This window comes from Neoarius graeffei, chromosome 25 (genome assembly GCF_027579695.1).
Source record: "Neoarius graeffei isolate fNeoGra1 chromosome 25, fNeoGra1.pri, whole genome shotgun sequence".
Classification (NCBI taxonomy): Eukaryota; Metazoa; Chordata; class Actinopteri; order Siluriformes; family Ariidae; genus Neoarius; species Neoarius graeffei.
In genome coordinates this window covers 22,205,261-22,231,685 of record NC_083593.1, presented here as the reverse complement: position 1 = coordinate 22,231,685, position 26,425 = coordinate 22,205,261, and the positions used below count along the sequence as shown (strand labels likewise).

The 26,425-nt window shown below is 40.6% G+C and overlaps 1 protein-coding gene across 2 annotated transcripts in view; it reads left to right on the top strand.

The window, feature by feature from the left end:
- The window catches only part of c25h21orf91 (chromosome 25 C21orf91 homolog), a 61,379-nt gene that overhangs the window by 14,874 nt on the left and 20,080 nt on the right, over window positions 1-26,425 (top strand). The window contains exons 2-3 of one of the 2 annotated variants that reach the window (XM_060908247.1): window positions 5,772-5,951; window positions 9,629-9,760. In XM_060908247.1, coding sequence (XP_060764230.1) covers window positions 5,945-5,951; window positions 9,629-9,760 — 139 coding nt within the window. In that variant the 5' untranslated portion in view covers window positions 5,772-5,944. The remainder of the gene's footprint in view (window positions 1-5,771; window positions 5,952-9,628; window positions 9,761-26,425) is intronic. The other variant, XM_060908248.1, reaches the window with a different exon arrangement.

The following is a 26,425-nucleotide window of genomic DNA, read 5'->3' as shown; positions in this document are numbered from 1 at the left end:
GCTGGAGTTCGTCCATTTTATTGCTCAATGAGCGCATGTTGGCGAGATACTGTATATTCCAGGCAGCGATGTGCGGTGTCCGCGCTGATGAAGGCGCACAAGCGCTCCAGCTCATTTACCTCTCCTCCGGCGTTTCACTCTAGCAGCAGCAGCACAGGTGAGGGCACCTTTGACCAGAATGGACAATAAATCCACGGATGGTGAAATGAATGTAGGAAATAAGTCCACTGGAGTCGTTCCCCTGATGTTCAGGAGTTCTTCTCTCATGAAAGAAATCCGGGAAGAGTTACATAAAGCACTATTTACAACCAAAAGAAGACAACACAGAGCGCACCAAAACTCCAAGGCGACCGTCCGTGACGTCATCTTGAATGTTAAAAAAAGTAATAATCATCTGGATGTTGATAATTGTGGAATGGTGTTTATCCTGAGGGAAATTCTTGCACATATGTTACTGACATAGGCCACAATGTTCAAACGTTACAACAGAACTAAATTTTAATCTTGGATGCAAACTATGTAGGGTGGTGAGGGATTGGGGTTCGAAAACATTTGGGAACTTGACTTGAGTTAGATATTTTTAAAATAATATAAACTGCTTTGTCATGTCGTTTCATTCTGTCAGGATCCATCTGATGGAGGACTTGTACATGTACAGCTCGATGTACATGGTTCATCCTGTAGCACGTTCCCTTTTAAATTTTAGATTATAGTTACGGAACCATTACATCATGTCTTTGCTGGGCAATGAGAGAAGCTCATTTACTACCTTTATCCATCTCAGACAGTATGAGGTTGTCGTAAGTTTGAATTTGAAACTAATGAAAACTTGTATTAAAGTGATTTGAACATGTAAATATTTCCAGTACATCTAATGTATGCTTATTTAAATTGAGGATGCTGTTCAGCAGTACGTTATATAGACTGGTTTTACAACCCTTAACAATACTACTGCTTCTTTTGGCTGCTCCTGTCAGGGGTCGCCACAGCAGATCTTCCTCCTTTCCAAGTTTATGCTCCACATATTTGATAAGGCATAGGCTTTTCCAGCGGATGCCCTTCCTGATGCAACCCTCCCCAATCTATCTGGGCTTGGGACTGGCACTAAGTATACACTGGCTTGTGCAACACCAGTGGCTGGGTATTTTTTACCTAATCTGCATGTCTGAACTGTGGGAAGAAACCAGAGCACCCAGAAGAAACCCACGCAGACATGGGGAGAACATGCAAACTCCACACAGAAAGGCCCCCATCAGCTGTGAGGTTCAAACCTGGAACAACCCTTAACAATACAAGTCAGCATATATACTGACATTAGCTAATTTTATTGAATTTTGGAGAAACTCTTCAACATGGGGTGGCATGGTGGTGTAGTGGTTAGCGCTGTCGCCTCACAGCAAAAGTTTTAAGGCCGGCGAGGGCCTTTCTGTGCGGAGTTTGCATGTTCTCCCCGTGTCTGCGTGGGTTTCCCCCGGGTGCTCCGGTTTCCCCCACAGTCCAAAGACATGCAGGTTAGGTTAACTGTTGGCTCTAAATTGACCGTAGGTGTGAATGTGAGTGTGAATGGTCGTCTGTGTCTATGTGTCAGCCATGCGATGACCTGGCGACTTGTCCAGGGTGTACCCCGCCTTTCGCCTGTAGTCAGCTGGGATAAGCTCCAGCTTGCCTGCGACCCTGTAGGACAGGATAAGCGGCTGCAGATAATGGATGGAATGGATGGATCTTCAACATGGCACCATTAACTAATAATATATTCTGTTATACCTAAAGTTAGCCATGAACTTGATGGATAAAGTTGTACTTCCAGCACAAAAGGAAGTCTGGGAAATGCAGTTGTTTGTTTTAAAATGGTGGACTGGACAATTGTTAATTCAAATTTCCGCCATAAAATACATGCTTAAACTGTCTAAATTATCATGAAAATTTCTTAAAATGAGTCCTGAGTTGACTGTGTACTCCTTCATTGTTCATCACCTCAATGAGAAGAGAAGCCGGGTGAAAAAAAAAACCACTTTGGTTTGACATGGACATGCAAAAATCAGCAAACACGAACACTCCGGCCACAAATGTTGTGCTGTGAACACAAGCAAACAGTTATGCAATGTCATTCAAGAGTGATTTCACTTCAGGGGAAAATGGCCATGTCACTGCTAATCAAATTTTAAATAAAAACTATGTTTTGTCAACTTAATCCCACATACAGATTATTTTTGTATAAATACCGTAAATCCTCTAATATAGGCCGGGGCCTTTATTTCACTCAAGTGCATCTTGGTCCAGGCCATTATTGGAAGGAGGCCAGAATTAGAGGCAGGCCTCTATTTCTATTTGAAGTCTCACGTTCGAGTCAAGTTGATGCTTGGTTGCCTGGTTACCACCAGACCTACCGGTAATCACAATCAGGGGCGCCTGCAGGGTTGAACTGTAAGGTACGCACTAGCGGTGTAATCCCCCCCCCCCCCCCCCAAAAAAAAAAAAAAAAAAAAAACCGCTTGCGTGCTGCAGTTTCTATGAAGAGTCGATCTATAGGCTTATACACAAAACAACGATAGAACTTTAACTTGAAATTGAACAATAGCCTTCCATGAACACAGGCTGATATTTGAACAACATATGTGAACTACACACGACAATAAACAATAAACTCTTTATAGCCTCGATTAGAATCTAGTGAACTTGCTCAGCACTACCGCACGCACGACTCTGACACACACTGTAGCGCAACGTGGGGTACATAGACTCGTTGAAAAACTCCTCGGGTATTTTTCTGAGTTTACCGAAAATCAGAGTAGAAGGAGCCACCCACCCTCTGTCTGGTTTGAAGCGGTTCTGTAGGACATTGAGCTTTACAGAGTCCGGTGCACATTTTAAGGCATTTGGTTGAAGTTTACCTATGTCTGATAAATCTGATGTCAGTGGTAGCGGGCTGACTCGTGGCTCATTAGTAAAGCTATCTGATGGCTCATTTGTCAGCAAGGTGGAGCAACCATCTACTTCTGATCGTAAGGGACATGGGGAGATGTAGGTGTTCTTATATGAAATTCACTGGATGTATGGCTAGTTTCAAACTCAGAGGTAGATGAAGGCAATTCCCTCAAAGGAACTGAGCTAGCATCCAGCTGCAGCGTACTGCTGCTCGGTTGCGGAGGAGTGGAAGCTGCCGGTGCCGTGTTACTAGCTGATACTGGAGAGGACTGGCAAGCAGATGACACCCCTGGATCACTGCTTTTGGACTTTTTCTTAAAAGTCTGAAACAAGCTCATTTGTTTCAGGGTTCGTTTACTCATTTTTGACTCGCTTCTCAATAAATTCTCGCACAAGCTCTGACTACTGACGATTGTCTGTCTCCGTTTCTCAAAACTGGAGAGAATCTCAGTGGTGCAAGAAAAGTATATCTGCATTGACCAATGAGCTTTCTTGATCACGCACACCCCGCCCACTCCTGAAGCACACAAATGCGCCGGCACACACGTCTCTCTCTCTCTCTCTCTCTCTCTCTCTTTCTCAAATTATGTTGCATTGCCAAAGCATTCAGGTAACAATTATAATTTAAAAAAAATATCTCTCTCCCCAAGGTACGCCTAGTGCGTACGGCCATACGCCTGGCGGCGCCACTGATCACAATTGTCTTTCAGATCGGAACGATTGTGTAAGGCCACTATGATCTCAGAAACATCGTTGGTTATAGCCCCGGCCTGTATTAGAGTCCGGCCATTATTTACCTCCTCCGACAGCGAGACCGGCCAATATTAGAGTCCCGGCCAGTAATGGAATACAGGCCAGTATTAGAGGATTTACTAATCATCTGGATGTTGATAATTGTGGGCGGCACGGTGGTGTAGTGGTTAGCGCTGTCGCCTCACAGCAAGAAAGTCCAGGTTTGAGCCCTGTGGCGGCGAGGGCCTTTCTGTGCGGAGTTTGCATGATCTCCCCGTGTCCGCGTGGGTTTCCTCTGGGTGCTCCGGTTTTCCCCACAGTCCAAAGACATGCAGGTTAGGTTAACTGGTGACTCTAAATTGACCGTAGGTGTGAATGTGAGTGTGAATGGTTGTCTGTGTCTATGTGTCAGCCCTGTGATGACCTGGCGACTTGTCCAGGGTGTACCCCGCCTTTCGCCCGTAGTCAGCTGGGATAGGCTCCAGCTTGCCTGCGACCCTGTAGAACAGGATAAAGCGGCTAGAGATAATGAGATGAGATGAGAGATCTTGATTGTTGGTCTTACTTGTCCAGGCAAGTATGTAGGAAAAAAAAACTATCATCCTGAGCACAAAATATGTTGATTGTCTACTGATCTGTCCACCCCATCAGAATATACTCTCCATTTCCACCTTTGCAAATTTACTCACATAAATGTAAAAAGTAGCATTACTCCCATGTGTGCCATCATTGAAGTATAATCTAATTAAATACTTTATTCATAAAAGTTGTCAGTGTTTGCTTGCATTCTGATTCAGCCACGTCAGGGACAGTCCTGTCCTAAAGGATTCAAAATGGCAAGGCTAATACTTTTTTGGGTTGTGCACTGAAGACATTTGGGTTTGAGATCAAAACATGAATATGAGCATGTATTTAGATAAATATCTTTGCGAGTTTTTATCATACAAGCATGATAAACATATTGACAAACTTTATGCTTTACACTTTCCTATGTGCCCACTGCCAAATTATATATATTTTTTAAATTACTTAAATTAGATGAAACATAAAACTTGTCACCTTAGTCACACTGGAGTCGGAGCACTGGGCGCCCACTCACGCATTCATAAAAGACTATTCACATGGTAGCGGCATGATAATCACTGTCACTTTTTTGGTTTCCATTGGTTTCTCTTTCATAGTGGGAACGCCCACCGTAAACAGGATAAAATCTGTCAGACATAGTTTAAGCTATTTGGAGGTAAGACTTGTTGCGAGATGACACACAGATTTTATGCGCTTCAGATGATTCAGGATAGCAATTCAATTCATGATTCAAGACAGCAATTCAGTTTATGATTCAGGACAGAGAATCAGTTCATGATTCAGGACTGCGATTCATTTCAGTCTTGAGAACTGCGACACTGATGATGAGCGGTGTCTTTTTTTTTGTTTTTTTTTCTTCGACTCGATCCAGCCAAAGATCAACTTGAGTAAGTGTAAATATTTCTTATATTTCTTATGAGCAGATCGGTTGATATGCATGCACTGTAGTGCATACACAGGAAAAATGACTGAGCATTTTTTTCCAGAATTAAAAGTATTTTCCTCAAAAATAGTTAATTTTGCTCTACTTTGAGTTTAGAGAGTAAAATTTGGAGTGGGAGGAAAATTAGGGTAATTGTGTAACAGAGTTGGTTGTGGCTCTGAACTGAGTGAAATAGTGCAAAAGTCAATTTCAAGAAACACTGAAAAGAGTCAAATACCAAAATAAAGTTAAATACCGATAAATGAAGCTGTTGTAAAAAGCAGTTTTAGAACTGTGTTGGAATGTGTGAAAAAACATGACCTTACCCATTGTGATGAACCGTTTTGATCACTTGACCTGATGGAATTAAGAGTTGGCAGTGGGAGGGGTTTTCACTCTTCTCATTGAATGGAATGGAATTTTTTTACCCTTCCCACTGCCAACCCTTTATCCCAAAACAATTCTTGGGTTTCACGTGATGTCACATCCGCCTCATTAGTTATTCAAAACTTTAGCTTATGGTCTACCAAAGCTCAGTTGACAAAGCGTTTATACAAAGAAGGTGCATTGCTCGCATGAAAAATGCCTTATGCTTGCGTTGTTTTAGGTTGTTCAAATCGATCAGACCGTGAAACTGATAAAAGTTTCTTCAGGGTTCCCCATGAGCTGATAAAGAGTGAACGAACACAGGATTTCACAAACAAACGTCAAGAAAGGTGGCTTTCGAACCTCTCACTGAAATCAAAGGGAGCCGAGTCGAAACATTGCAGTGATCACTTCATGAAAGGTTTGTATCTCCCTCTCAGCTATGTCATTAGTGCTTTTCCAAGTACTTTTCTTGCTATGTGCCATTATTTTACTGTACTTTTTTTTAGTCACGAAGCACTAAAGTCCCCAGCTGTTTCTTTGTTTACTCCCCACTCCACACAAAATCCATATGCATGAAGGTCGTGACAAAATTCTTACCGAGCCATACACTTACAATGCGCCGTGATCACTTCTCCATCTTGTTCAACTAAGATCCAGGTCTTTAAAGGGGTTTCTGATGATCTTTGTGAACGATTTACCTGAGAGATAAGAGCTAACACAAGTGAGAATCAAGTGAACTGTTGTTTGTTTACACTTCAACTTGCAGTGCTTCATTGTAAAGATGCAAACAAAAAGCTTAAAAAAAAGTACTTACACGGACAAAAACAATACAGGATTCATTTGGCAGCAACTTGATACCGAGGTCCTTTACCCAGCCACATACAAAACAGTTGTAAGCCTCCATACTCTTCCACACTTTCATCTGTTTTGCGGTGTAGAAGGATGTCTGCAACACCAGATAGTTCGAGATGTTGGGGAACTCGACTGAAGGGTAGTTTTCGAGACTGTATTATAAATCCTTCTTTCCCAGACTGTAGGGGTCGATTCCATTGCACATAGCAATCTTCTGAATATATCTATAGCGAGCAGTGGCTTCTAGATTACGAGCATACTCTGATAAATTATCGCTAGTTGTTTGCACTATGGCAGCCATTTTGGTTTGCTAGACCACTAGCTGTATTACCGGAAGTGAAATCGCTAAGAAAAGTCACATGACTGAAACCCAAGAATAGACATGCATTTTTTGATGGCCAGTTAATTGTCCAAGTCAATAGAGCAGTTTTAAGTTTTTGTGCTTGATACATTCCTAAGACTGAACAGAATCACCTCAAGCACTGTTTTGGTTACGTCAAAATGGGTAAGGTCATGTTTTTTCACACATTCCAACACAGTTCGAAAACTGCTTTTTACAGCATCTTCATTTACCTGTTATTTTTTAAAAGTACAATCATAAGATGCACACTACATGAATATTATTGTAGCTGAATTTGTGCTGAATACAAAAAAGTCATATGATTGAAAATACTGCTTAGATTTGTTGAAATAGACAACAAAATCAGAGCCATCTTTATGTGTGCAAAAATATTGGAACAGAGAGTGACTCATCATCATCTTCTTTTGGCTGCTCCCGATTAGGGGTCGCCACAGCAGATCTTTCGTCTCCATTGCTCCCTGTCTTCTGCATCCTTCTCTACCACACCTGCCACTTTCATGTCCTCTCTCACCACATCCTTGTATCTCCTCTTTGGCCTTCCTCGGTTTCGTGTGCCTGGCAGCTCCATCCTCAACATTCTCCTTCCAAAATGCTCTTCATCTCTTCTCAGGATGTGCCCATACCGACTCCCGAAATCCTTCTCCAACTGCTCCACCCTGCCTGCACTCTCTTTCTCACCTCACTATTGCAGCCCTCATTTTCCTGCACAGTTGACCCCAGGTACTTGAATTCACCAACTTTCTTTACGTCTACTCCTTGCATCTTCACTACACTCTCATCCCCATTCTCATTGATGCACATGTATTCTGTTTTGCTCCTGCTTACCTTCATTCCTCTTCGTTCCAATGTACACCTCCATCTCTCCAAACCCAACTCAACCTCCTTTCTACTTTCACCACATATCACAATATCATCCGCAAACATCATGTTCCATGGTGACTCTTGCCTCACTTCATCCATCAAGCTGTCCATCGCTATGGCAAACAAGAAAGGACTCAAAGCAGATACTTGATGGAGTCCCACCTTCACTTTGAACCATTCAGTCGTTCCAACTGCACAGCTCACTGCTGTTTCACTGTTCTCATACATGTCTTGCACCACTCTTATATACTTCTCATTCACTCCACACTTTCTCATACAATACCATAACTCATCTCTCGGCACTCTATCATATGCCTTCTCCAGGTCTACAAACACACAATGTAGCTTTCTCTGGCCTTCTCTGTACTTCTCTATTAACATTCTTAAAGCAAAAATTGCATCCGACGTGCTCTTCTGTGGCATAAACCCGCACTACTGTTCACAGATTGCTACCTCTCTTCTCAATCTTGCCTCCAATACCCTTTCCCATAACTTCATGGTGTGGCTTATCAATTTTATCCCTCTGTAATTACTGCATCTCTGTATATCTCCCTTATTCTTGTATATGGGGACAAGCACACTCTCCATTCATTCAGCATTTTCTCATTCTTTAGGATCTTATTAAACAATCTCATTAGGAACTCCACAGCCGTCTCACCTAAACATCTCCAAGCCTCAATCGGGATACCGTCTGGTCCGACTGCTTTCCCAGTCTTCATTCTTTTCATGGCTGCCCTCACCTCATCCTTACTAACCAACTCTACTTCCTGATTTGCTGTCTCCAGCAAATCTGACCTTTTCTCTCTTGGATTCTCCTCATTTAATAAATCCTCAAAGTACTCTTTCCACCTTCTTAATACACTCTCTTTGTTTGTCAGCACATTTCCATTTACATCTTTTATCACGCTTACCTGCTGTACATCCCTCGCTTCCCTGTTTCTCTGCCTAGCTAGTCTGTACAGGTATTTCTGTCCTTCTTTGGTCTCCAATCTTTCATACAACTCCTGGTATGCATCTGCTTTCACCTTCGCTACCGCTCTTTTTGCCTTCTGTCTCGTCTCTCTGTATAACCGCCTGCTTTCCTCATCTCTCTGATCGTCCCAATTCTTCTTTGCTAGCCTCTTCTCTTTTATAATATCCTGCACTTCTTTGTTCCACCACCATGTCTCCTTGTCTTCCTTCCTCCTTCCCGATGACCACCCTAGCACCTTCCTTGCTGCCTCTCTTATTAGTATAGCAGTAGTATCCCAATCTTACTGCTGTACTAGTAAGAAAATCCAGCCATTGGGGGTGCATAAGCATACTCTTGGCACCGGTCCTAAGCCCGGATAAATGGAGAGGTTTGCATCAGGAACGGCATCCAGTGTAAAACTGTGCCAAATCTAACATGCGGATTGGAAAAGATAGTGAATAACACTTAATATTTTGGTTAACACCTTGAAATGTAAATATCAGGAAATAAAAGCTGAAATTTTGATCCGTCATCTCATTTATCTTTTGATATCTAACCCAAATGTCTTCAGTGTATAGCCAAAAAAAAAGAAGAAGAAGAATTGGCTTTACCGTACCAGTACTTTCAGAGAGAACTGTGTAAGGGTGTTATGTTGTACAAAGTATAAACATAAGGCCTGGACCTGGAGATGTTCATGTGTAGTGGTTAGCACTATCGCCTCACAGCAAGAAGGTTCTGGGTTCGAGCCCAGTGGCTGACAGGGGCATTTCTGTATGGAGTTTGCATGTTCTCCCCGTGTCTGCATGGGTTTCCTCTGGGTGCTCCGGTTTTCCCCACAGTTCAAAGACACACGTTTAGGTTAACTTGGGGCAGCCTTGGGCTGAAGTGCCCTTGAGCAAGGTACCTAACCACCAACTGCTCCCCGGGTGCTGTAGTGTGGCTGCCCACTGCTCTGGGGGTGTGTGCGTGTGTTCACTGCTTCACATGGGTCAAATGCAGAGGATGAATTTCACTGTGTGCTTGAGTGTACATGTGACAAATAAAGGCTTCTTCTTCTTCTTCTGTACAGGTGCAATGGTTGAAGAGGAGCAATTTGTGAATATAGACTTGAATGATGACAACATCTGCACCATCTGTAAGCTGGACACAGACACTGGAACTCTGTCCTTCTGTCACGTCTGCTTCGAGCTAAGCATAGAGGGTAGGTGCCGGTGTTGGGGAAATTTGGTATTGAAATGGCAGGCCTGATTCAGGAAAAAGTCAACATGATCTGTTTTGTCCGTTTTAGGCCACACAGCTAAATGTAAATGCTCCACATTCTTTATTGATCAGTAACAGAGTCTGCTCTTTCCATGCTTGATCCAAAAAAACCCCTCCAGTGCCACTGTTTGGCCACATTGATTTGATTTATTAAAGGAACTCCTTTATTTTTATCTCCTATGCAAGTTTAGTAGGTTTTTAAAGTTGTCCTGCAGCGATTTCTGACTGTTGCAGGCAAACAAAAGCTCCAGATCTGATCTTAAAGATCCCTGCTCTTGTACAACTCCAAATCAGAAAAAGTTTGGATGGTACCGGGTGGCATGATGGTGTAGTGGTTAGCACTGTCTCCTCACAGCAAGAAGGTCCTGGGTTCGAGCCCAGCGGCCGGCGGGGGCCTTTCTGTGTGGAGTTTGCATGTTCTCCCGTGTCCACGTGTGTTTCCTACAGGTGCTCTGGTTTCCCCCACAGTCCAAAGACATGCAGGTTAGGCTAATTGGTGGCTCTAAATTGACCGTAGGTGTGAATGAGAGTGTGAATGGTTGTCAGCCCTGCGATGATCTGGCAACTTGTCCAGGGTGTACCCCCTGCCTTTTGCCCATAGTCAGCTGGGATAGGCTCCAGCTTGCCTGCGACCCTGTAGGACGGGATAAGCAGCTACAGATAATGGATGGTTGGGACGGTACCTGTTTCAGGTCATCATTCTTTAATCGATTTACCTCATTACAATTGCTTGTGTCTCATTTATTTTTATTTTTGAATGAAATGCAGGAATGGATGTATATTAATAAATGAAATGAAGTTGACCAGACAACACATGAAATATCTTGGGTTCATTCTGTCTGCAATGAAATACAAGTCAAAGTAAATTTAGAAATCACTGTTTTTTGTTTTTAAATTTGCATTTTCCATACCATCCCACTTTTTCTGATTTGGGGTTGTAGAATTGATACAGTTCTGCAGTCTCATGAAAATGAAAGCAAAACTATGCTGAAACATGTGATTGAATATGGATTTACAAAGTGTGACGATAAATAATGAGGAGAAACTAAAGTGCCTCCTGTGTGGCAGACTTTTGGTGCACTGCACACACAGAGGACAGAGAGATTTCTTTGCATGCCCTAAAAATGTTCTCTTTGCAAACTCAGAATAGCACACTTCAGACTGTGTGATTTATAGGAAAATGATACACTTCGGGGTGATAACAGCAACCCCTCTTTGTGTCGGGCTGCATCACACTAGCTGTGTGTGTTTATGCATTGCTCAAACCTGGATGTGATGGCAGAAATGACATTTTCCTGTTCAAGCACACGTCCTGATAGTTTGAAAAGTTGTGTCGGGAAATGATAACTTCTGCTTCTCACTAGACTGATAAGTCAGCTCAAGCAGTATTCCTTTGTTTTTAGACATTTATGTTGCTAAGATAAAACTTTATTGATCCCGAGGGAAATTCTTGTACATGTTACTGACATAGGCCACAATGTTCAAATGTTACAACAGAACTAAATTTTAATCTTGAATGCAAACTGGTAGTGAGGGATTGGGGTTCGAAAACATTTGGGAACTTGACTTGAGTTAGGGGCGGCACGGTGGTGTAGTGGTTATCGCTGTCGCCTCACAGCAAGAAGGTCTGGGTTCGAGCCCCGTGGCCGGCAAGGGCCTTTCTGTGCGGAGTTTGCATGTTCTCCCCGTGTCTGTGTGGGTTTCCTCCGGGTGCTCCGGTTTCCCCCACAGTCCAAAGACATGCAGGTTAGGTTAACTGGTGACTCTAAATTGACCGTAGGTGTGAATGTGAGTGTGAATGATTGTCTGTGTCTATGTGTCAGCCCTGTGATGACCTGGCGACTTGTCCAGGGTGTACCCCGCCTTTCGCCCGTAGTCAGCTGGGATAGGCTCCAGCTTGCCTGCGACCCTGTAGAACAGGATAAAGCGGCTAGAGATAAAGAGATGAGATGAGATGAGATGAGACTTGAGTTAGATATTTTTAAAATAATATAAACTGCTTTGTCATGTCATTTCATTCTGTCAGGATCCATCTGATGGAGGACTTGTACATGTACAGCTCGATGTACATGGTTCATCCTGTAGCATGTTCCCTTTTAAATTTTAGATTATAGTTATGGAACCATTACATCATGTCTTTGCTGTGCAATGAGAGAAGCTCATTTACTACCTTTATCCATCTCAGACAGTATGAGGTTGTCGTAAGTTTGAATTTGAAACTAAAGAAAACTTGTATTAAAGTGATTTGAACATGTAAATATTTCCAGTACATCTAATGTATGCTTATTTAAATTGAGGATGCTGTTCAGCAGTACGTTATATAGACTGGTTTTACAACCCTTAACAATACTACTGCTTCTTTTGGCTGCTCCTGTCAGGGGTCGCCACAGCAGATCTTCCTCCTTTCCAAGTTTATGCTCCACATATTTGATAAGGCATAGGCTTTTCCAGCGGATGCCCTTCCTGATGCAACCCTCCCCAATCTATCTGGGCTTGGGACTGGCACCAAGTATACACTGGCTTGTGCAACACCAGTGGCTGGGTATTTTTTACCTAATCTGCATGTCTGAACTGTGGGAAGAAACCAGAGCACCCAGAAGAAACCCACGCAGACATGGGGAGAACATGCAAACTCCACACAGAAAGGCCCCCATCAGCTGTGAGGTTCAAACCTGGAACAACCCTTAACAATACAAGTCAGCATATATACTGACATTAGCTAATTTTATTGAATTTTGCAGAAACTCTTCAACATGGCACCACTAACTAATAATATATGCTGTTATACCTAAAGTTAGCCATGAACTTGATGGATAAAGCTGTACTTCCAGCACAATAGGAAGTCTGGGAAATGCAGTTGTTTGTTTTAAAATGGTGGACTGAACAATTGTTTATTCAAATTTCCGCCATAAAATACATGCTTAAACTGTCTATAATGAAAATTTCTTAAAATGAGTCCTGAGTTGACTGTGTACTCCTTCATTGTTCATCACCTCGATGAGAAGAGAAGCCGGGTGAAAAAAAAACCCACTGTGGTTTGACATGGACATGCAAAAATCAGCAAACACGAACACTCCGGCCACAAATGTTGTGCTGTGAATACAAGCAAACAGTTATGCAATCTCATTCAGGAGTGATTTCACTTCAGGGGAAAATGGCCATGTCACTGCTAATGTCCAGCATGACATCATTCAGTGCCATTCACATGGTTCAGGCAGCTCTGCAGGACATTCTCATCCACCCTGCCTCCTACACTACTTGCTTCCTTCCACCTTTATTGAACATGGCCAGGCTGGTTAGACTGAATGAAATCTGAGCTGTGTTGTTGTTGTTGTTGTTGTTGTTATTCAGAGCAGCTCTTTACCTTTGAACACCATCTTCTAATGTGGGTCTTGGTTTTTAGTTGGTTGTAAATAAGATATATTTTATTTATTTATTTCATCCTGACACCCTGTACACCAATTGGCCTGTCAGTTGCCAACCTCTTATGAGGCTGTCTGCGTCTATCAAGCGCACACTTCATCTACTGCTGACTTGCTAGGCTTGTTGCGGCTTCCCAGACAAACAACAATTCACACACACATTGACACCTATGGGCAATGGGCCATTCTCAGAAAATGTGACGAGTAACAGTAAAGACATCAAAAAATTTCGTATACACTAATTTTAGTTAATCCCTGTAAATATATTTAAAGGTAGACTGCCTTTCAGATTTTTCAAGTGTAGGTCAATCAAACTAATTTTCCCTGACACCCAATTATTTTTGTTTAGTGGACCAAAAGCTAAAGATCAACTACAGTAACAGAGAGCAAGAAGAAAAGACATTATATTGCGAAGGAAAGGAAACGCAGGACCAAATTAATAAATATCGGCAGTCAGCAAGCCCCTTGGTGTGATCAGCTGTTCGTTTAGCGACAGAATGATGTAACTGTCAGTGCACGATCAAGGCAAACCTGTAGATGGCAGTAATGCAACACTGTGGATGCCAGCTGCCATAAAACCAAAAAGAAGAAGGTAAACCTGCGCATGCGCACATGGACTTTCTCTGTCTGCTTGACTGCACGAAGTGAGCGATTTCATGCACATTGTTTGCTCGGTAATCCCCTCAAATTAAATAACTTCCCAGCCACAGAATTGCCCAATATTTTGTGAGATATTACAGAAATAAACATATATTACAATGACCAAATTTCAGAGGGAACTACATTTCACTAATTTTATGAAATCAAAAGGCCATCTCGCTTTAATAGACAAAAAAAGCATATTTCATGAATTCACAAAGCAATAGATCATTATTATGAAAAAATAATGCCCAGTTGTTGTTTTTACCGTTACCCTATAGAGTAATGGTAAAGACATCTTGTGGCATTTTTGGGTCACTGAGTGCAGAAAAAAAGATAAACAAATTATGCATTTATTATCCCATCCTAACTTCCTACTTGGCTAACTAAATTTACAGTGGTGCTTGAAAGTTTGTGAACCCTTTAGAATTTTCTATATTTCTGCATAAATATGACCTAAAACATCATCAGATTTTCACACAAGTCCTAAAAGTAGATAAAGAGAACCCAGTTAAACAAATGAGACAAAAATATTATACTTGGTCATTTATTTATTGAGGAAAATGATCCAATATTACATATTTGTGAGTGGCAAAAGTATGTGAACCTTTGCTTTCAGTATCTGGTGTGACCCCCTTGTGCAGCAATAACTGCAACTAAATGTTTCCGGTAACTGTTGATCAGTCCTGCACACCGGCTTGGAGGAATTTTAGCCCATTCCTCCGTACAGAACAGCTTCAACTCTGGGATGTTGGTGGGTTTCCTCACATGAACTGCTTACTTCAGGTCCTTCCACAACATTTCGATTGGATTAAGGTCAGGACTTTGACTTGGCCATTCCAAAACATTCACTTTATTCTTCTTTAACCATTCTTTGGTAGAACGACTTGTGTGCTTAGGGTCATTGTCTTGCTGCATGTCCCACCTTCTCTTGGGATTCAGTTCATGGACAGACGTCCTGACATTTTCCTTTATAATTTGCGGGTATGATTCAGAATTCATTGTTCCATGAATGATGGCAAGCCGTCCTGGCCCAGATGCAGCAAAACAGGCCCAAACCATGATACTACCACCAACATGTTTCACAGATGGGATAAGGTTCTTATGCTGGAATGCAGTGTTTTCCTTTCTCCAAACATAATGCTTCTCATTTAAACCAAAAAGTTCTATTTTGGTCTCATCAGTCCACAAAACATTTTTCCAAAAGCCTTCTGGTTTGTCCATGTGATCTTTAGCAAACTGCAGACGAGCAGCAATGTTCTTTTTGGAGAGCAGTGGCTTTCTCCTTGCAACCCTGCCATGCACACCATTGTTGTTCAGTGTTTTCCTGATGGTGGACTCATGAATATTAACATTAGCCAATGTGAGAGAGGCCTTCAGTTGCTTAGAAGTTACCCTCGGGTCCTTTGTGACCTTGCCAACTATTACACGCCTTGCTCTTGGAGTGATCTTTGTTGGTCGACCACTCCTGGGGAGGGTAACAATGGTCTTGAATTTCCTCCATTCGTACACAATCTGTCTGACTGTGGATTGGTGGAGTCCAAACTCTTTAGAGATGGTTTTGTAACTTTTTCCAGCCTGATGAGCATCAACAACGCTTTTTCTGAGGTCCTCAGAAATCTCCTTTGTTCATGCCATGATACACTTCCACAAACATGTGTTGTGAAGATCAGACTTTGATAGATCCCTGTTCTTTAAATAAAACAGGGTGCCCACTCACACCTGATTGTCATCCCACTGATTGAAAACACGTGACTCTAATTTCACCTTCAAATTAACTGCTAATCCTACAGGTTCACATACTTTTGCCACTCACAGATATTTAATATTGGATCATTTTCCTCAATAAATAAATGACCAAGTATAATATTTTTGTCTCATTTGTTTAACTGGGTTCTCTTTACCTACTTTTAGGATTTGTGTGAAAATCTGATGATGTTTTAGGTCATATTTATGCAGAAATGTAGAAAATTCTAAAGGGTTCACAAACTTTCAAGCACCACTGTATTCAGCATGCAGCATCATTATCTTTATCATTTGGGGGTAACAGCAAAGACGATTTCCCTGACATCTCAAAATTTCTTATTTACCTAATCAGTATCCTGGGCCCTGTACTACGAAGCGGGTTTTCTGGCTTACCAGGGTAACTTCGAGAGTAACTTGATCACGTGCAGCATAACTTCCCGATTAACCCATACTACGAAAGTTGGCTATGTTCAAACCGAGGTATGCTGCCATGGCAACTTACGCTGCATCTCAAACCTGCTCGTCTCAGGTTATGTTCTTGGTTAACCCGAGGTTTCCGATTAACCACACCCTTTTTAAACACCACCTCTCCACCGATATTTCCTCTAGAGACAATGCCAGCGTACCTGGATGACCCGTGCGATATCGGAGCGCAGATTAGAGATGGGATTTATGGCTCTTTGATGGGATCCGCATCTTTGTGATCCGTTCTTTGAAAAGAGCCGTTCAAAAGACTGGCTCATTTGGCTCTTTTTAAATATTTATTCAGTTTTAAGAAGACAGCGTCTAAAGAAGCCAGATCCCTCTGCTTAGACAGTGACATCAATATTTCTGGACATACCTTTTATATAAAGCAACCTAGACTTACATTATTGTAACCCCTAAACGCTCATAAATAACCATTAAAAAACAATGAGGGCTTCAATGAATGTCCATGCAGAACGGCTTTTCTGTAAAAAAAAAAAAAAAAGAACCCACTCAAGAACATAGTTATCAAGAACGCAAGAATATTTTATAAAAAAACACTTGTTTTACAAAAATATTTAAGTCTGAGATACAAAATAGACACAACTACAATAAATATAACACAATAACTAGTTATCACACAAGAACATTTTAATAGAAAAAAAACTTTCTATATTAAAAATATTGAAATTGTAACAAAAATAGATACAACTAAACAGTCAGATAAATAGATAAAGTTATAACAAGAACACAAGATTATTTTAATAGGAAAAAACAAACTATTAATGCAAAAAATATATTATTATTAGAAAAATAGATACAACTAGACAAACAGATAAATAAATAAAATACACAAAAATAGAACAAACAAAATGACGATAGAATAAATTAAATGAACGTCCGTGCAAAGTAGTTTCCCCACAATATTATCATTAATATCACACAACAACATTATAAACTATATACAAAACAATTTGAACTATTAGGCAAACAGATAAAACTTGAATAAATAAAAGGCAAATGAATGCTTGCTTGCACGCGCACACACACACCATTATGAATGATGTTTTTATATTTCATTTTCACCTGTTGCCAGGTGCGTTTGGCACTGCTGTTGCCTCTGAAATGTTCACAGGACATACACCAACTTAGTCAAAGGGACTGAACAGTCAGTCATCCTAATTCATGTGACTCTGTGCACATATCAGCTTAAGTAGGCTACTCCATGAATTTACCATACCAAATTTTATTCAGGATTTTTCGGACATTAAACAAGCTATATATGACTGGGGCCACGTCGAAGGACCATTTTCTGTGACTTGTGATTGATCATGAAGCTTTCTCTCATCCTATACTTCTGTTCTGGAACATATAGAAGGGAGAATGTACTTGCGCATTTACCCGATCGGCAATTCGTTGCCAACATGCTTGCCGCTCCTTATTGGCAGCCGCTGTGTTAGATTTTGCTCTTAATGTTGTTTTGAACTCCTCGTAGCTTTGCATTATGACAGCGCATTCTTCCTCCGTGAAGTACGGCGACCGTGCCATTGTGAACAGTGGTGATTTGCGCTGATAACCTCCCCTTTAACGTGAACGCGCATTAACCCTGATTAAGTTAAACCAGGTTCAACAAATCAACTTCATAACTGGCGTCGTAGTACCGTTTAACCCCAAACAAGATAACCAGGTTTTGTCAACCCCGGTTTAGCGGGGGAACCCTGGGTTACTTCTGGGTAGGTTAACCTCCGTTCGTAGTACAGGGCCCTGGATTCCAACATTCATGCACCAGTGTTTTGTTGTTGTTGTTGTTGTTGATGTTTTTTCTCCAAAATGGCTGCTCAACATCCTGGTCCTTCCTCATGTAGCTGCACTGCCCTCTATTCTCAAAGCCCTGAGTTACAGCATGGTTTTACCATTTGGGTAACGGTAAAGACATTAAGAAAGTACACGTTCTTGTGCATATATTTTAGGCTATACACCAAAAACCGTTGAACCAAAGATCATGATATTTTCCACAATAAAAAGTAAAGGTGTAGAAGTAATATTTCAGAAAGAAAAGTGAAAATAAAATTTTAAAAAGAAATTATTTTAATTCAAATTTCAGTAATCCTCATTTAGACACATGGCGGTAATGACATTTTGGTATATTTGGGCTAAATAAAAATATTTCAAATGCAGAAAAATTGTCTTAATTTTTTTTAATGCTCTGTTAAATTCTTTCTTAAAATAAATGTTTAATAGAGGGCCAGGATTAATGGTTTTAGAGAAAAAACAAACTTCATGTTTAAAACTGAATTTGTCACATTTTCTCAGAATGGCCCCACTTGAGAGTTTCAGTTAACCAAACCGCATGTCTTTGGACTGTGGGGGAAACCGGAGCACCCGGAGGAAACCCATGCAGATGCGGGGTAAACATGCAAACTCCACACAGAAAGCCCCACGTTGGCCACTGGGCTCGAACCCAGAACCTTCTTGCTACCGCACCACTGTGCTGCTGTGAATAAGGTTGCCACATCAAAAAACTGTGGATTTTTTTTGTGTGCGCGCTGTTTGTAAAACCACCATCAGCATTCAGCTGTTGAAGGGTTTCAATGGTGTGTTGGAGAGACCAGTGCAGTTACACTTGTATAACTTTATGGATAAAATGCACATCTGGAAGTGTTTTGAGCAATCAGAAATCTGTTGTAAATGCGTTTTGGATGTATTTATACTATCATTATGATCTGGATAATCCCTATCCAGATATCAACCTGGTACTCCAGGCACATGAAATGGCAGAGTGCAGGGTTTCCCGTACATAGACCATTGTGTGGCGCAGCGCCACACAATGGATTCCTATCGCCACACAATCAGACTCGCAATTTTGAAAAAAAAAATTCCGTTGCATATTGTTCCGTTCATTCATAGTGCTCTTTCTTCTCGTTCACGCGCGCGCGCACACACCCACACACAGAGAGAAAGAGACGGAGAGGCGTGTACACAGGCCTGCCATTGCGCATATACCCTGACTGCAAGTAGGCCTGTTAGGCTAATTAAAAATAACGCAGCCTTCCCGATTCGCCTTCCGACCCCTTATTTTAAAAGGTAGCCTACATCATGCTCGTGATGAGCTTTATCATAGCCTTCTTGGCTTACATGAAACGGACATCCCTGAGTCAGGCTATAAACCAATTTTGATGCATACAGTAGCAGCTTGACGCGAGGAACCGGCCTTATTGCATTATCCCGTTTATCCCGCTTCAGCATTCATGCAAGTTATTAATAATGGCTTGACATTCACAATAAATAAGAATTTCCCACTAGCCTAAATAAAATGTTGTTATACTCGCGGGGATGCCTAGTTGATACTATCTGAAGCATAAAATCTGAATATTTTAAGAAACATCTTTATTAGCTTTATTGGCGAAGTAGAATTGCGAGCGGGATTTCTCAGCTATGAATAGGGCAAGCACACAGAAATTCAGTATTCCTTTGTATATTTTTTTGATGTAATGGAAATTTTTAGTGCTTTGATGATGAAGGAAATGTACTTTTTTATCCATAGATTAAAACAGACCTCAGGAATAGGCTCCAAGGGGAACACCTGGCAGCCTGCTTACGAATCTCCATAAATGGTCCCGAACCCAATGACTTCCCTTACGATAGGGCACTTGAGTTTTTTTTCAGGAAGCCACGCAGAATTAAATGTTCTGATAGGGCATGCAGGCTTTGCACCAATTAGGGTAATGCTTTTTCATTATTGTTAGTTGCCTTGGTGTTACCTTAAGTGGTTTCTTACATCTAATTATGATATTTTATTTTATTATTATTTTGTTGTTACATTATACTATTTATTTCATTTTAGTATTGGTTGAGGTAAGTGTTGAGTTCAATATTTAAAATAAAAACCTCCAGCTTGTTTTTTGCAATTTATTCCTTGAATGTCAACTAAAGAATGATTGAAAGATTGCCACCAAAAAGGCAAAAAACGAAGGTAAAAACTAAACTTTAACTTCAATTTTGGTGAGTAATTTTCATAAATTTAAAAGACAGGTTTTCCACCAACATCAAGCCCAGCAAACTAATGGCCTGCCCTGTAATGTAGAGTTGGGTCGAGGAATGAAACCAGGCAGAGTTCTGGTAAAAATTGTTTTAGCTGTCTTCTCTTAAAGAACTTAAAAGAATTTAGATTGAACTGAATAATCTCAAATGTTTCTTGTAGCTTTAAAATAGTCCCAGCAGGTGACTCTGAAGAAAAATACTGTGTGTTTGAACACCGCCCGCTGTAAACACTTTGCATACACCCCAATGACCGACTCCACCGACTGCCACGACACCACCGACCGCCATGACACCACCGCGCACGATTCCCTCATCGGCACAGTGGAGCACCACAAATTGCTACCTGGTCTGTGGGAAACACTGAGACCCCGTCCACACGTAGCCGGGTATCTGCTAAATCGAAGATATTTTTCTACGTTTTGGCCTGTCATCCACATGAAAACACATCAAAAACAAATATTTAAAAAAACTCCGGGCAAAGTGAAGATTTTTGAAAACTCCGTGTATGCCTTTTCGTGTAGACAGAGATAACTGGAGTTTTGCGTTTTAGAACGTCACAATCTGCGCCAAAAAATGCCAACAAATCTGCCCTGACGTCAAACGTGCGACCTTTGTTTACTGCAGAAGCCAGATTAAGCATGGACAAAGAGTAATGGATCGGAGTAGTGCCTTGAAAGCATTAATTATTGTGCAGGTGCTATTTACATGTTTAATTTTAGAAGCCCAACTACTGACAAGATTCCCAATCAACGTTTTCTTGTGTCTTTTGAAGTTTATACTCCAAAATTGTGTTTAGAAGCAATTCTGTCTCCGAGTCTGTCCAGACGAACGAGCTTGGCGCCATGTTTTATGTTTAGGCGGAAGTGACGCCAACAGAGGGCTATTCTGATGTGATTAGGGGGTAGGATTTGGGGAAGTAATGCCATCTACAGGTTTGGAATGCTTATGAATGTGATTGAAAATGCAGATGTTCGGTTATGTGTGGAAGGGATTTTTTTTGAAGACGAGGTGGTGTGGATAAAACATTTTTATAAACGGAGGGGGGGGGGAATGTTCGGTTTTAAAAATACCCGGCTACATGTGTACACGGCCTGAGAGTGTAAATGCACTCATCCCTTTACCCACACGCTTGTACCCTAATGCTGCCTTACACAATGCTAACAGATGTGCTAAATATAAAAGGAGGGCTGTTTGGTCATTTTTTTCCCCTCCACATACAGTTTTATTTCCTTGTCTTTAGCAGTGATCCTATTATTTGTCTTGCTGGTGAGTATTGTATTCTAAAACATTGTTACATAGTCCATGATTTTCAGATTGTTGGTATGTACTCATTGTGTCTTGAATTCCTGCTCAGATATAAGTGGGCATTGTTCCTAGTTGTCAGTAGCTAAAATAACAGTGGCTATTTTTAATCATTTGCTGCTGGTGCTGTGTTGTTGTGCACTTCACCTATTTCCCTCTCACAGCTGTGACGTATTCGGTTTCCAAGCAAAGTGTAGTCTTACTGCACAGCCTGACAGTTTACTTTAATTGCTTAGACAAGCATCGGGAGCAGGTTGGTTCATAGCTGTTGAAACTGCCAGAATGCACTTACGCTTTCTGTCCAGTAGTTAGCTCAGTGTGCAAATGTTTGTGAAAAAAAAACATTTCAGCAGGAGTCTTTAACCCCACTGCATAAAAACTGTGGAATATGTGCATGTATAGAAGCACACCAGACTTGATATCAGCCAGAGAGAATGTCTGCATGATGGAACTTTCCGGAGACCAGGAGGACTAAAATAATGTGAGAGTGAGATTTTTTTTCTTTGTATTATATGTCCTAAACCGTTCAACATTTTACACACAGTGGCTGATTGATAGTAATGAAAATGACTGACTGATTTTGCATTGTAGTTGATCAGAATAAAATGCTTTGGCACGTACAGTTATAGGTAATAATAAATGCTGGGGTGGCGTGATACAGTCAGATGCAAAGCTGATTTATTTTCCACTCACGCATTCTGAAGTGTTTTATTCCTCTAATACCACAGCAATTTGCAAGTGATAAAAAAAATTGTTATAGAATGACACATCATACTTCTTATCCATTTATTTATTCCACAAACCTTTGTTGTGGAATATCCACAAAGCAAGCCAAGATGCCCTTGTCACGCTTGTTATAACAGTGATAGTCATTCCCTCATCAGTGCCCCCCCAGTTAATAAGATTTTTTTTTGGGGGGGGGGGGGGGGGTGCAACCTTTGTCCCAAAGGCTTTCATAAATGTTAAATAAGTGCCTTTTTACAGAAGGCTTCCCTAGAACCACATAAACACTTAAATAACAACACAAAACACTATCTGGTTATTAATGTTATTGCTTTAGAAATTATAACGTATTAGAATTTATTTGTACCTGTAGTTTGCCTTGAAGCCAACACTGTCATAGCTCAAGGTTACCTAAACTAGGGGTCAGGACGTGGGGCCAGTTGATTTACAAATGGGTTTATGAAAGAAACTCTTAAACTCCTCTTTTTTTCATTCATTTATTTTACAAATTAATATTTGGAAATATAGACGACAGATTTTGTGTTGCATTTTGAAATGTTACTTACTGGGAGTCACATTCAGACAAGCCACATTTAAATGAACACAGTATGTTATTTTAGTCTCTTTCGCAATCCTGACATGCTGCAGTAGTGTAGTTCAGCAATAAAAATGGACAAATTTCTCTGTCTATCTCTAATCAACTAGCATTGTGTCTCAAATCATTCTGCTTCTTTACGCTCATGCATAGCCAAATATAAACCAGGCTACTTTGCATTGGGCCGTATCACACCACCACAACATGAATTATTTTCCTGTAACGTAACGACAGTTCCCACTAGACTGGTATGTCAGTGCAAGAAATGTTCCTTTGGTTTTAAGACCCTTGCATTACATAAATGTGTGTTACTAGCATAATAAAATCTTCAAGTGTCACAGTAGTTCTATACAATAACGCTGGAATTAAAATACACACACAAAGCAGATGTGTGATATGACTAGTAGTACCAGCAACGTTGTCATCTTAGTGCTTACTATTAAACCTGGGAAAGATGTTCATTTTTAATGAATCGATTGGTTACATGAGACACACTTACTTTTGTCATCGTATTTCATTGTAGTCTGTCTTTAGTTCCTTTCACAATTTTAAATCTAATTTGTCTTTGTACAGTGGTTTGCTGTTGAGTTAGTAAAAATGTAAAATGGACAATGTTTTCTGCGTGTTTCTATACTTATTATAATATGCTTTAATTTATTTTTTATACCCCCCGCAAACAAAATTGGGGGGGTGTACTGTATATAGGAATCACCCCATCCGTCCGTCCGTCCATGTGTCTTGTAAGCGCAACTCCTCCTTAAACGGTTTGATGGATTTTGATGAAACTTTACACAGTTGTTGTACACCACCTGAAGGTATGCATGAAGGAAAATAATCCTGGTCCGATGTTTCAAATGGGAGATAATTCAACTTACTCCCTTACATATGGCAATATATGATGACGGGCTCGTAAGCGGGGGGTATTCTATAGTGAGTTTACTCACAGTTCTAGTTTAATTTTGATTGGTCGTGCCTAATTCTCCATGGCTTTGCTCATGGTCAATGTGTGTACAATGAAGTTTCTTCTCAAATGCTTATAAAATCTTAATTTTGAAGACAAAGTGATTGTCACTGAAGACATTCTAATATTAATGGAAGGAATTTTCACACCAGCGTTTGTGTTTAGTATCCAGAATGCAGCGATAGAATGTGGAGTGCAGGGTTTAAAAAGCTTTGTCTCATCCTCCTTGTTGTTTCCTGCCCATCTGCTGCGATTGATCCATAATCCCAAGGGACTTCAGGAAAGCGATCACTGCTGAGTCTACTTCTATTTGAGCTTCACCAAAAGGGAGCACAGAGGGCACTTGTGAGCACACTTTAGAAGCCTAGACTGTGTAATGGAGCGCCCCATGGCCTTGCTGACCTGGCCAATATACACACGTGCTTATTTAAAACTTATGTCATAAACAAGCCGTTTGGACAGGACTTTCCATTTGTAGATGCTAACTCTGTACTAAAAAGCTGTCTTATGAGACAGTTCTATGCTGCCTTTACTTTGTGTTCAAGTGTTAGGCAGGAATATATCATGCATATGATTATCACTGTTTTGCAAATGGTCTGTGCATCTTTAACATGAATGTAACATATTCAACACTTTAACCCCAGTATACATTGAGTGAAATGTAAGGATAAAGGTGTACTCTAAACTGTAAACAGGACTGTTGTATGTGATGGATCACGTGTGTGTGTGTGTGTGTGTGTGTGTGTGTGTGTGTGTGTGTGTGTGTGTGTGTGTGTGTTCCCCATTTGTGCAGCTGTTGACTGCACTTTATATTTCAGCAAGGTGGTTGTTTTCAGCCATGAATGAAAACATGAATTTTCTTTTTTTTTTAAATTTGATTTGATTTATTAGCTTTGCCCTAGCAAGATATATATTAGTGTGTGTGTACATACATTATGGCTGGGAAACCACTACAGCTTGCGCCAATTACAGTGGCCCCATTGTACTGAATCTGCATGTCTCCCCATTTTACACACACACGCGCGGCATCTTCCAGGTTCAATAAAATGGGTCAAGAATCCAGTGTCCTATTTTGTCTGCTAAGCTGAACTGAAAAACACAGGCTGATCCACCAGCTATAAAAAGTGCACCAATGAGGTTCATAGTGAACATTTACCATAACAGGAATATGATTTCCTCTTTTCGAGAAATAGCATTGTTCATTTTTGGCTGTTGAATTAAGGTTAAAAAAAAAAAAAAGATTTTGTGCAACTGAAGTTTAGAAATCTACTTTTTCAGTATCAGATCAGTGGTGGGTTTCCCAAAAGCCTCTTAACGCTAAGAGCGTCTTAAGTAGGAGAGACAGTGTTCATTGTGCTGCTCGCTCTACCATTTAACAATGATCTTTGTGCTACGATGCTTTTGGGAAACTCAGCACAGATCAGTGTTATGAGTAATCACTGAAGCTACTGAAACTGGCTTTAGTTTAACAACATAAGCAGTTTAATTAATTAATTGGCAAGATATTCATATACTGAGTTACCTCTTGATTGAAGTCAATTGTAAAAAAAAGCAAATCATAAAACTTTTCAATAATAATAATAATAATAATAATAATAATCTGTGTAATGCTGAATAATAGTGTAACTTTTTTTCTTTAAAGACCAGGATTAAAGCTGTTTGTTCTTTAGTTCTTCTTTTAAAAGTATGTGCTACACATCTTACAGTTTCATTCAAAAGTTTGGACACACCTTCAAGTTCAGGTTTTTTTTATCCCCCGCTGGCTGAAAGGCCCAAAGGGGGATTATGTTGTGGCAATTTCCGTCCGTCCATCCCGGGAAGGGTGCTCACCTTCTGAAATCAACCCCTCTCACAGTTTGTGGAGGAATTTCACGAAACTTTACAAGAGGCATTGTTATATGTCGGTAATACACATATTGTATTTTCGTTAAATTCAGTCACATTTTATCAGAGTTGCAGCCCTTGATTTAACAAAATTATGATTTGACAATTTCATGAGTGTGTTTTCCTTCTGACATCAACTCTTCTCACAATTTTTGGACGAATTTCTCGAAGCTTGGCAAAAGGCCTTGTTGTATGACAGTAATATGCATATTGCGATTTAATTTAGTTTGTGAAAATTTTACCAAAGTTTTGACCCTTGATTAAAAAACTTGTACTTTGACAGTTTCATGAGGGTGTACGTTCTTCTGAAATCAAATTCTCTCACAATTTGTGGAGGAATTTCACCAAACTTGGCAAAAGGCTGTGTTATATGACAGTTATACGCAGATTGAAATTTTGTTTAATTTGGGCAAATTTACCAGAGTTATGCCCTTGATTATTAACAAACTTGTACTTTGGCAGTTTGATCAAGGTGTGCTTGCTTTCTGAAATTAACTTCCCTCACAATTTTTGGATCAATTTCATGTAATTTGGCAAAAAGTTTTAATCCCCCACTGGCCGAAAGGCCCGAAGGGGGATTATGTTGTGGCGATGTCCGTCCGCCTGTCCTGGGAAGAGTACTAACCTTCTGAAATCAACTCCTCTCACAATTTTTGGAGGAGTTTCAGGAAACTTGACAGGATTCTTTGTTAAATGTCGGTAATACACGTAAGTTTCGTTCAGTTCAGTCACATTTTACCAGCGTTATGGCATAGTTGCCAGCAAGGGATATTGTGCTCTCAGAGCACTCTTGTGTGGTGTTTTTTTATTTTTATTTAAATAATCTAT